At 44.4% G+C, this 12967-nt stretch overlaps 1 protein-coding gene across 2 annotated transcripts in view; it reads right to left on the bottom strand.

The window, feature by feature from the left end:
* LOC145410226 (uncharacterized) overlaps positions 1-12967 on the bottom strand; it is a 28034-nt gene that overhangs the window by 466 nt on the left and 14601 nt on the right. The window contains exons 2-12 of one of the 2 annotated variants that reach the window (XM_080280447.1): positions 9283-10859; positions 8643-8759; positions 7439-7550; positions 6588-6734; positions 6060-6204; positions 5636-5789; positions 4728-4939; positions 3560-3739; positions 2996-3193; positions 2188-2280; positions 1525-1623 (exon numbers count right to left, since the gene is read on the bottom strand). In XM_080280447.1, coding sequence (XP_080136573.1) covers positions 1525-1623; positions 2188-2280; positions 2996-3193; positions 3560-3739; positions 4728-4939; positions 5636-5789; positions 6060-6204; positions 6588-6734; positions 7439-7550; positions 8643-8759; positions 9283-10729 — 2904 coding nt within the window. In that variant the 5' untranslated portion in view covers positions 10730-10859. The remainder of the gene's footprint in view (positions 1-1524; positions 1624-2187; positions 2281-2995; positions 3194-3559; positions 3740-4727; positions 4940-5635; positions 5790-6059; positions 6205-6587; positions 6735-7438; positions 7551-8642; positions 8760-9282; positions 10860-12967) is intronic. The other variant, XM_080280448.1, reaches the window with a different exon arrangement.

The raw sequence follows: 12967 nt of genomic DNA, 5'->3' as shown, positions 1-12967 counted from the left end.
GTGTAAAAGTGTGGAGGGAAATATAAATAACACAGAATTAGAGATATTAATGGCTGCATATATAAAATTAAAGTATATGTATTTCCCTAATCAATTAATTAAACTGTTTCGCTGCTGTCATATTATCATTAACCCTTTCAGGACGAGGGATCTCTCTTTAGCTGAATAAAATCGTCTGACGGTAACTTCTCTTCCTCCTCCTCCTCCTCCTCCTTCTCATCATCATCGTCATCATCATCATCATCACCATCATCATCATCATCATCATCCCGATCTCTTTTGCCACCTAAGCATGGGGTGAGGTAAGGGTCAGAGAGCAATAATAATAATAATAATAATAATAATAATAATAATAATAATAATAATAATAATAATAATAATAATAATAATAATAATAATAATAATAATAATAATAATAATAATAATAATAATAATAAAAATGGTTTGATTAGGACTACAAGATCGAACCCCTGCCTCCTAAATTTAGATACAGTCTCCTCCACTCTCCCACGACCACGAATAATAATAATAATAATAATAATAATAATAATAATAATAATAATAATCCTAAAGAATTAAGGAGTAAATTGGGGGGGTTTCTTTACCAGCTGAATAAAATCGTCTGGTGGCAGCGGGAATAAATTTAAGCGATAGATTTTTTGTTGCTGTTGTGGTCCCAGGCTCATCTGAAACGTGAACCCAGTGGACTGCAGGCTGAAGTTGCGTATCTCCAGCAGTCCACCATCGTCGCTTCGGGGGACAGGAAAGGAGTTGAGGGATGTTTGTATAACCAGGCAGTGGAGCCGCCTGGTTATGTGGGTGCCACCACATGAAGGCGTCCCTCTTTAGCACCAATAGCGAGAATAATGATCATACATACGTCATCCTACTCAAGAGACTGACTTTATGGAGGCACTAATACTAATTTACCTCAGTATAATTATTGTACACGGACAATTTCACACACCCTCAGCACACCGACAAACGCATGAAGTATAATCAAATCCATTCTGTCACTTGCCAAATGGAACCGTCACATCATGAAGACTGAAATGCATAACCTGTCACGCAGTTAATCCGTTCTATCGCTTCCACGCGCCACACCCTGTCATGCCTCAGAGTTTTTTTTCACTTGGTGTTGGACATAGGAGTTCCGCTTTGCCAATAAGCTTAAAATTTCCTCTTATTCAAGCTTCCTTCACACAACGTACTCCATAAACTACTACCCACCGGCACTAAGTTTTCCATGCTTTCGTTCCAGTGCTATTAAGTTCTAATACTCCACTTTCCAAGGCCAAAAGATTCACAAATTCTACTTCCAGTGCCATTAATTTCCCAAAACTCTACTTCCCAATGCCAGTAATGTTCCCATTGTCCCATATTCTGCTACTCAGTAACCTGGACTAGAGAGTATTGGCTGTGTGTTCTACTACTCAATACCAGTCAAGAGAGGGTAAGGGATGTGTGTGTGTGTGTGTGTGTGTGTGTGTGTGTGTGTGTGTGTGTGTGTGTGTGTGTGCTTACCTTGGCATGTGGAGAGGGCACAAAGATGGGTTCTGAAGGGTACACGTTGTCCTCACTCCACTCCAGGTGTCTCTTGTTCACCACGTCAACCTTTACGAGCTGGGGGCACATGGAGGGACAGAGAGAGAGAGGGATGTGAGATAAATAAATAAATGGACACACACACACACACACACATACACACACACACACACACACACACACACACACACACACACACACACACACACACACACACACACCATTAGACTAAAATATGCATAACTTTACAGAGATTTCAGTGGCATCAAACAAAAACAAATAGCATAACTTCCAATATTACCGAAGTCATGGTACTAAGATCACAGTACCGAGCCAGATCATCCTAACCCAGCCCGACCCAACCTTACCCATCTTAACCTGGCACAACCCAATACACTGACTAACCCAACCCAACCCAACCCAACCTAACTCAACGTAGCCTAACCCAGTCCAGCTCACTACTTGAACCAGCCCAATCCAACCTAACCTAACCCAACCCATCCTAAACAATCCAACCCAACCCAACCCAGCCCAACCTAACCTAACCTAATCCAACTCAGACCAACCCAGCCCAACCCAGCTCAACCCAACCCAATCCCAACCCAACCCAACCCAATCGAGGAAAGCACCCAGTGGACATACCGTGCCTGGCCTGGGGTGATCCACGTCGCTACAGATGGCGTAGAAATACTGATAGTACCGCCCGTTGTACTCCTCGTAGTAGATCCTTGGTACCTGTGCAGAGGAGGGTGGAGGTAGTGTACTTTGCAAGGAAGGTGGAGTTGTACATTCTATAAGTGAAATGAAAATGAAGGCGGTTCATTTTGTAAGGAAACTGGAGATGTTACAGCTTACATTGACATCAGAGGTTGCACATTTTCGCAACTACAGTGGAGATTGTACATTTTGCAAGGACACTGGAGGTAGTACATATTGAATCAACAGTGGAAATAGTACTTTTTGCAAGGAGAGTGTTTGTAGTACATTTTGTAAGGACAGTATAGGCAGTACATATTGCAAACGAAAAGAAGTAATAAATTGTACAAGGACACTGGAGGCAGTACTTTTTGTAAATGCAAGGAAAGTGGAGTTGGCACATTTTTTTGTAAGTTCTCGGGCTGAAGGGGTTAACTTATTTATTGTTTCCTCGCTATATTCTTATTTTAACCGCAAGGGTCAAACTACAGTCGGATTGTTTTTCACGTGACGGAACTGGACCATAGTCATGAGGTAGGAATGAGTCTCCTTGGTTGCTGCTCAGATCGACCCTCCAGTCTGACTACACATGGTCATCGACTAAGCTGACAGGCTTTAGGGATCTTGAACAGGTTAGAAAAAGGTCTCTCTCTCTCTCTCTCTCTCTCTCTCTCTCTCTCTCACACACACACACACACACACACACACCCACACACACACACCCACACACAAACACGATACCCACAGTGCTCACCTCACAACCAATATCAGCCAAGAGTTCAGGCGTGACGTAAACCACATTCTTCTTGACCCAGCGCGCCCTTGAGGCGGTGTGTGGCAGCGTGACAAGGTTAGCGTGAGGTCCTGCGTCTTTCTCCGGGTACAGGGGCAACACCCACCTCTTAGGGCGTCCGCGGAACATCTGTGCGTAGGTTGGGTCATACGCCGCGTTCTGGTAGGGTGAGGAGAGAGTGTGACGGTGAGATTCTGTTATTCTTCCTTTTTCTCCCTCATTAGGTGCAGTGTGTGTGTGTGTGTGTGTGTGTGTGTGTGTGTGTGTGTGTGTGTGTGTGTGTGTGTGTGTGTGTGTGTGTGTGTGTGTGTGTGTGTGTGTGTGTGTGTGTGTGTGTGTGTGTGTGTGTCATAGGAGCCTGAGAGCGTTAATGCCAGGAACAACTCTAGTACTGTATTCTAACTCCAGACGATTTTATTCAGCTAGTGTCATAAGAAATTGACAATAATAGTAGGAACAACTCTAGTCTTAAGCGATTTTATTCAACCGAGTGCGTCATAGGAACCCATCTGTTACCGTCCTCACCTTCAAAGCCTCGACGAACATACAGTGCAGCATCTCGGCGTTCTTATAAGCTGCAATGTCGAGGACGATGTGGCCTCTGTCCTCGTAGGCGTTGATGGTGTGCAGGAAGAAGAAGGTCTCGGTTACATACTGGGTGCTCGTCACTCGTCCCGTGTCTCGTCGAATTACGTGGAGCTTCGTCTGCTTCGTCGTCGGAGGGAAAGAGGGGGTCGTGCCGGAGGGGTCGTAGCGAATGAGGGTCGTAGCACAGCATCACAACGCCACAGCATCACAACACAACAGTATGCCACCACAACCACACAGCAAGACATCACATGAACACATCACACCATCACCACCACAGCCACACCCCACAGTCACACATCAAACCACCATAGGAACAATCCACAGCACCATAACACATCACACCACCACCACAGCCAGACATAAAAACAGAACAGGAATATTCAACAGCACCGTAGCACCACATCACAACACCACCACAGTCACACATCAAAGCACCACAGATATAGCACGACACCAAAAACATCACACCACATCACCACCACACACCGTAGCCACGCACAATAACACCACAGGAACATACCACAGCACCAAAACATATCACAGCACCACAACAGCACACCATAGCCACACACCACAGCATCAACACAGCATATAACACCATAGCAGATCATTCCCAGTTACACACGACACCACCATCACCGACATACACCACACACAGCACCACAACACGTCATGAGTGAAGCAATACCAGTTACATTAACAGCACAAGTCCATCGTCGTCAATCCAAGGAAAGCAAAAAAGGAAAAAGAGAAAAAATTAATATCATACCACCTTTGTTTTTAAGTTAACCCATTATATCCATCGCGCTTTACAGATAAGACGTTTTTAAGATGTCGAATTATGAACGGAATCTATAATGTATTTTTTATAAGTTAATTCAGTTGTGTAACCATCATGTTAAAGAAAAAACTGCTGGATGGAATGGACAGGTTGACTGGCACAGACAAATAAATAACCGATAGATACATAGACAGACACAGACAGACAAATATATACACAGATAAATGGATACGGAGATTTTAACATATTTAGAGAGATTGTAGCAACCCCACCCCCCTCTCTCTCTCTCATCACCACCTAACCCCCACTTTTCCACCTCACCTCCTTCTCCCACCACTGCAGGGCGTCAATAAGGGCATCCTGCTTCAACAACACCTTCAGGATCTTGGCCACGGACACCACCAGGGGCTGCTCTATGATCACCCAGTAGTTGTCGGTCATGGCGAAGGAGTGCATGTAGCAGGGGTTGAACAGCCACCGTGCACCCACAGAACCCACGATTACCGCCTGCTCGAAGGGTGTCTTGACTTTACCTGGCAGTACAAATAATAGCCTTGCTTAAAATGAGACGGTGATGAAACCGATTTGAATGGGACTATGAAAAAAGGACATATAGGCTGAACTGGACTCATAGGTGCTGACGAGGAGCACAGGCCTACATTTGGTGACTCTGTGCACCTTGAGTGGAGCACCTGGGGCCTCCACCCTGGAGCCAAACCTCTTTATATTTCCCAACATCTCCTTATGGGAAGGACCCTAGGCCGACCCTGGGGAGGTGCTGTCTGCCACAAGGGGGAGCCGGATCCCTGCATGTTGTGTGTACTGTACTGTACCTGTAGGACGACCCCACAGAAACAGTTACTTACCTGTTGTCGACTGGTCTGCCCGGCCAGACTGTCCGGGGTGGGACAATAACAATAACAGCAAATGAAGCTACACCTTCACTTGCTTAACTGACGTCATTGCGTAAATGGAAAATAGTACTGGTGATTTGCTTTCAGAAAAAGTAAATGAATAACAGAGGTAAAAAGCGGAAGAAAGATGATTAAAAAAAATCTCAGTTCAATTTCAGGACAGTAAATTAAAACATGAAGTGAGTAGTGAACACAGTATCTTCGCTTGTATGCAGTGCTGGTTGTTTCAGGGTAGTAAATCAGCTTCATTCTTCTTAAGCATAAATGAAATAAGTGAACAATATACAGTTATATGAATCTCGGTAACTAACGCACCTTTAGCATCGGTTCTAGTATTAGGGAATTTACAAATGTGGTATCGAGGTCCCAGCGGTCCAACTCCCTGTCCGATGTTGTAGACAGTGCCGTCCCGGTCCACGTGTGGGTGGGCCGTGTGGGTCAGGACCGCCATGTGCCGCGTTAGGTCAACCTGAAGGCAACGAGAGGAGGGGCAGGTTAGGTCCTTGGTTAGTTAGGATGATGATGATAGTGATGATAATGATGATGATGATGAGAACCGCTACGTATTGGTTTAACTGTGGTATATGGCAGTGTGAAGTGTACTTAAAAGGAAAATAAAGAGGAAAGGGAGAGGAAAAACAAGAGTGGGGAAGAAGCGAGACGAGAGGACGGAAGAACGCGATACGATGGAAGGAAGCAAAAGGAACTAAGATGATGATGATGATGATGATGAACCCACCTTATGATGTGTGTTGAGGGTGTTGGGGTCGACGCGGTACATGAAGGGCGTCTCGGTGAGGGCGTACAGGCCGTCGCCGTAGGGGTAGAGGCTGATCTGGGCGTTGTCTGTGAAGTGCTCCTCTAGGCTGAACTTACTGGCGATGCTGAGTGGATAGGAACAATAATAATAATGATGATGATACTACTACTACTACTAGATTATTATTATTATATTATTATTATTATTATTATTATTATTAACAATCTAGTCCTCTGTTCCTCAAAAGTCTCTATTTTCTTATTTATCTACTAATTATAATATATATATATATATATATATATATATATATATATATATATATATATATATATATATATATATATATATATATATATATATATATATATATATTTTATTTTAGATGACAAGGCAGGAATATTATTTTCATGATTTTTATTCGGAAGAAGCGTTTGTGTATCCCGGTGTGTATCGTGAGTGCGTGTGTGTCTCCCGGCCCAGGTATGCTAATGAGGCAGGTGTACCCACTTCTGCAGGATGGTCTTGCAGGGGTCCGGGTGTGCTCTGGTGCCGAAGTAGTTGACCACGATGCGCTGCGCCTGTGTGTCTCTCAGGTAACTACGGCTCTCCAGGAACTTGTTTTGATACGTCACCTGCCCGTCCTTGAAGTGGAACCTAAGGACAAAATAACAGGAAGGTGAAGTTCGATTGTCTGTCTATCTATTTATCTATCTGTCTATCGCCAGACTCCCATATTTCGTAAAGAGTGGCTACAAACAAATCTCCTCCATGTCGCCTTGTCCCCTGTCCCTGAAGTGGAACCTGAGAACAAAATGATGGAAAGGTGTTCGATTGCCCAGGTGTAAAAACTTTTCTCTAGCATGTGAGGCTTCGTTGCACCTCTTCCTTAGCGATTTATTTTGCCTAGTACACCTTAATAGTTTCTTCAGTTATTTATATTCTTTTCTTATACATGTAATTTGCACTAATGACATACAGGAGGCGGTGCTGGAAAGGGACGCCTTCACGTGGTGGCACCGATATAACCAAGCGGCTCGACTGTCTGATTATACAAACATCCCTCGACAACCTCCCTATCCCCCAAAAGGAGGATGGTGGGCTTCAGAAAGGCAAATTAAGCCTGTAGTCCAGTGGGTTCACATTTCATCCGAACCTGGGACTGTAAGAACTACGGACAAAAGGATGTTGAGGTGAAATGCAAGGAAAAAAATCGCTAAGGAAGATGTGCTATGCAGTCCCTAAAACCACTTAGAATATTACCGCAAGTCAGTTCCAAAATATCAAAGTTAATTCCACATACAGACACGAGAGAGAGAGAGAGAGAGAGAGAGAGAGAGAGAGAGAGAGAGAGAGCTTACCTATGAAGGAGCGCCGAGCCGTCAAAAACATGGTTGTACTGGTAGTCCCCCACCTGCACCCTACCTGGCCCGTTCCTAATCAGAGTACCCCTGAGCCAGCCCGGGATCACACCTGCAGGGGAAAAAAATAAATAAATAAAAACACCTACACACCATCCATCACACTGCAGGTACAGAGAGATGCAGAAAACACACACACACACACACACACACACACACACACACACACACACACACACACACACACACACACACTTACACACCATCATTTACACTGCAGGGAAAGAATCTACACCCATACACCTTCCATCCCACTGCAGGTAGAGAGAGATAAACACAAATATCTTCCCAAAGCTTGACGAATGCATAGCGGAAAAATCGAACCATCTGAAACACGCATTGCTAGAGATAGGCTTTTCACTGTATTTCGTTAGTTGTAAAATTTCTTCAGGCGAAACAGGGAAGACAGTTATTTTTCTGACTTCGCACAATATACACTCCCGGTAGGAAATAATATGCACTCACACATACTCATACATACTTCACGCTTCCAGGGATACTGTATACATGCATACCTTCATCACGCTTACAAGGAAATCATATACACTGATATACACTGACAAACATCACGCTTGAATTTGGCTCTCTGTTATTATTATTATTATTTTTTTATCTGGGAGGGAATGATCTTTTGGACCTCTGTTCTTTGGTTCCTTCTTCACTGCACACACACACACACACACACACACACACACACACACACACACACACACACACACACACACACACACACACACACACACACACACACACACACACACACAATGAACACGTGTTGGATAAGTCTCTGTGCAATAAGAAGACGGGAGGCTGTTTAGCGTAGATCAGTGATTTGTGTGTGATGTGTAGCAGTGTGTGGTGTAGTTGTGTGACAAGTGGCAGTGTGCTGTGTAAGGTGTCCGTAAGGTGCATAGCAGTGTGAGGTGGAGCAATTTGTGATGTGTTATTGTGAGGTGTGGCAATGTGAGATGTTATTGTGAGGTGTGGCAATGTGAGATGTGACTGTGAAGTGTGCATGGTGTGGCAATGTGAAGCGGAGTAGTGTATGAGGCTGAGCAGTGTGTGAGGCGTGGCAGTGAGGTGTAACAGTGTGTATAGTGTGGTAGTGTATGCCTATCACCACCACACCACCACCACCACACACCTGACTGGACTCCTGTGAGGGGTTCTATGACCTCTTGTGTACAGGAGCGGATCCATATGGTGGCGTCGCACTTGGGGTAGTAATTAATTCTCTCCTCACTCTGGTCCGCCGAATCTGCTGGGGAGGATATATGTAGTTAATAATAATAATAATAATAATAATAATAATAATAATAATAATAATAATAATAATAATGATAATAATAATAATAATAATAATATGCCGCCACCCTAAGTATCTGAATGTGTACTAGTTCATCTGGGGTCCATCTGAGGGAGAGTGACAACCAGAAGTAAGCCTTTCTCATGCTGGCTAAAACTGGTAGAATATAATAAATGAAACTAAGGTAATTTCATATCTTTCCCTCTCAATGTATTAATAATCTATGCGTAAAAAAAAAATCAAACCACAAAATAAAGAAAGAGGTGAAATTGCGACACTGAATTGATGTTTACAGACTGAAGACAGATTCTGAAACTCCAATTTTACTCTCTCTGTCTCGCCCATTACGTAAAATTTCTTTGTAGTGCTGTAACTCTACCTTTAATTCTGTATTGTATTTTACCTTTATCTCATTCCTAACTCCACCTTAAAATTTATCTCGCTTAATTCTACCTTTTATTTCTATGTCCTTCTTTACCTTTAGTTTCTGTCTTGTGCTTCTCCTTCCCCTGCGGCGTCCTTGCTCTGTGTCTAGGCGTGGATGGCTCCGGGGACCCAGTGGGGGTGTGGTATTGGGAGCATTGGCCACTCCCACACAAGGAATCAGAGTCCCTTGTGGAGAGGCATGGACTTCGATCGCCTGGACTGGAACACCGATGGCAGAGGAAAGGCGTGGCGAACTTCCAGCTAGACAGGGAACTGGAAGGAGGGGTGGGAGTACTGGAAGAATGGCTTAGACTACTGGAACGTCTGAGTAAGGAGCTGGAAGGTTGATTTACACTACTGGAACGCTGGATTAAGGGGCTGGAAGGATGGCTGGGACTACTGAAAGGATGGTTGGGACTACTGGAAGGTCGAGTGAGAGTACTGGGATTCTGGATGATGGTGCTGGAAGGATGGTCTGGAGTACTAGGACGCTGGACTGGGGTACTGGAAGGTTCGGTGAGGGGACTGGATAACTCTATTAGGGGACTGGATTCCTGGACTGAAGTACTGAAATTCTTGATGGTGGTGGGACTGGAAGGACGGTTGGAAGAACTGGAAGACTGGCCTATCGTACTGGAAAATTGGCTTAAAGTGCTGGAATGCTGAAAATGAGTAATTGAAGTCGGGGTGACAGTACTGGATGTTTGGTTTAGGGTACTGGTTGACTGGATAAGTGGACTGGGAGAGTGGATGGGTAGACTGGTAGACTGGCTGCCGGTCGGAGGGTGCTTCTTCTTCCAGGGGCAATTGATCTCGTCACGGGTGGTTACTTGATTACGGTCCTGGAGGCGGTCATGGATCCAGGAATTTCTTCTGTTATTGTTCCTTTCCAGCGAGTCATTATTTGCACTGTGAGGGTCGTTCTGGTAACAATTTGGACTTCTGGAGTAGTTATTGTTCCTGATTGTCTGCTCACACTCTTGCTGGAGGTCGATAAACAATTTCAGATTCTCTTTCAGCTGCATATTGCTGTGCCCTTGCTTTATGGCCTTTTCCTGAAGCGCATTTCGTTGCTCTGAAAATTCTAAGGCCTTGTCATCATCGTCTCCAGGAGCAGGTTTCGGCCAAGTTTCTGTCTCCCCAGTCAACTCTCCCTCCTTCATCGTCTCTGAAAACTCACAGGCACTCTCCTCCAGATTAAGGGACTTGGATTTGTGCAGACGACACGACGCTTCAGAAAATCCCGCTGGTGTGCACATCTTGGAAGAGTTGGCGTCGCAGGAGGTAAGTGAAGTTTTAGAAAGCTCTCCTGCCAAGTTCATTCTCGTGTTGGCATCCCAGTTAGCCTGTCTGCTCCCGCCCAAAGCTCTTCCTTGACCACTACTGCCGGAGGGGGTGATGGCGGAGCTCCACAGGTGAAAGGTGCTGTGCAGGGAGGGAGAGGAGCCCCCCAGTGTGACTTTACCTCCACCTAGCGTGACTTTGCCCGCCACGTCCATAGTCACTTGTCACCTTTCCCTCGCAGTCACCCCTCCATGGCGTGTTGTGGTGTGTGAGGGTCTGGGTATTTGTCGGGTCTACCTCACTTCGTACTCATTGATGATAGGCTTGGTGGCCTTTCCTCGTGGTCTGTAATAATGAATAAGGAAACGAAAATAAATAAACATAAACATAAACAATCATAAACATAATCATAAACATAAACATAAACATAATAATAATAATCCATCCATCCATTGCCAGACGCCATGTATCCCAAACGGGGTGGCCAACGGCTTAGAGTTAATTGTTTTACAGGGAGGGGCACTAATCCTCCACCAACCCCACTTGACGCGTAGGGATGAATAATAATAATAATAATAATAATAATAATAATGATAATAATAATAGGTCTATGTGTATATGAAAGGGTCTGTCTATGTGTAAGTTTGAATGTTGATGTGTATGAGGATTTGTGAATTTTGTATGTTTGAATGTATAAAGCACAAGGTTAGAAAATCATAGGAATAGACATGCTGCTACACTTCACCCAGCCACACTTCACACTGCAACACCTCACACTGCCACATCTCATAGTGCTAAATCTTGTATACATATTTCACACTGCCACAATGCACACCTAACACTGCCACATCTCACACTGTCACACTTCACACCTAACACTGCCACACCTCACACTGTCACACTTCTCCCTGTCACACCTCACACTGTCACACTTCTCCCTGTCACACCTCACACTGACAACACACTTCCGGATTCCTACTGCACAGAGATTTTTTCCAACACACTCTGTAGATTTGTTCGTGTGTATGCTGAAAATGTGAATGTGTGTGTGTGTGTGTGTGTGTGTGTGTGTGTGTGTGTGTGTGTGTGTGTGTGTGTGTGTGTGTGTGTGTGTGTGTGTGTGTGTGTGTGTGTGTGTGTGTGTGTGTGTAGGTGAGTGTGTGTGTTTGCCTGAGCGAGCGTGTGTTTGCTTGTCTCCCTGTCTCTGTTTGCTCTTTCTTGATGTGAGGCCAGCATGTCCGGCGTGCAGGGGGAGAAGGATGGGGGAGAGAGGTGGGGAGAGGAGTGGGGGGAGAATATGGGAAGAGAGCGAAAGGAAAGGGGTGTGAGGTGGGAGAGGGGGAGGGGGAGTAGGGGAGGGAGAGGGAGTTGGAAAATGAGTAAGACAGGGGAATAGAGGGAGGTAGAGAGAGAAGGGGAGAAGGAGAGGGAGGAAAGGGAGGGAAAGTAATGCGGAAGGAGTGGAAGCACGGAAAAAGAGTGGGACAGGGGAAAGAGCGGGGAAAAGAGTGGAGCTGGGACACACACACGCACACACACACACACACACACACACACACACACACACACGCGTCCTCAATTTGTCTTTTTTTTTTTTTTTACCCTTGATGGAGAGGAAATTCAGTTCAGTAAATCGTCAATTGCCAGAAAATAAAAAAAATCCATGCCAAAACCTCAGCCTTTAGAAAATCAAAATATGTCTCAAATTCTCAAAGGATTAAAGACTGACCAAATTAATTAGTTTCAGATTATCCTGCTCTGTACACGACATATATAATAAAAAGTAATAAAATGTAATAAAAAGTAATAAACGTAATAAATAATAATCAAAAAGTATAAAAATTAAAAAGTATAAATAATAAAAGGTAAAAAGTGTATATATAATTAAAACAATTCCCATTACTGACGAAGAGAGTGTATGTGAGTGAGGTGGAGGGGGGAAGAGGGAGGGGGAGGCCGAGGATGAGATGGAGGGATGGGGTGGAGAGGTATATGAGAGAAGGGGGTGTGAGTTGGGAGCAGGGCAGTGAAATGGCGGGGGACAGGGCGACTTGGAGGCGATTTGTTTGTGGCCACCCCAAACGGGATTGAGGCGTCTGGCAATAGATAGATAGATAGAATTCCCATTATATTTAAGGACACTGTGCATATTTACCTTCTTCTTGCTCTTAACTCTCTCATGGTCGGGATAACTCATGTATTTCGGTCTAGAGCCAGGTAATTTTATACAGAATGAAAAAGTGAGTTATGGATATCTGTAAGTGTTGATCCTATCACCATTAACCCCCTCATGGTTAAGACAACTCAGGCATTCTATTCTATATAACGTCAATTATATCCAGAAATAGTCATAGGAGCCTGAGAGTGTTAATAAAAGAGGCATATAAATTTTTTGGGCTTAAAGAAGGACCCGACGAAGCATTGCAGTGATTGTATCGACGTCCTGTTTGGTC

Source organism: Coenobita brevimanus, chromosome 84 (assembly GCF_032717465.1).
Source record: "Coenobita brevimanus isolate Jiangsu-jjx chromosome 84, ASM3271746v2, whole genome shotgun sequence".
Classification (NCBI taxonomy): Eukaryota; Metazoa; Arthropoda; class Malacostraca; order Decapoda; family Coenobitidae; genus Coenobita; species Coenobita brevimanus.
Note: the sequence above shows the minus strand (reverse complement) of the source record. Positions and strands in the feature narration are given on the sequence as shown.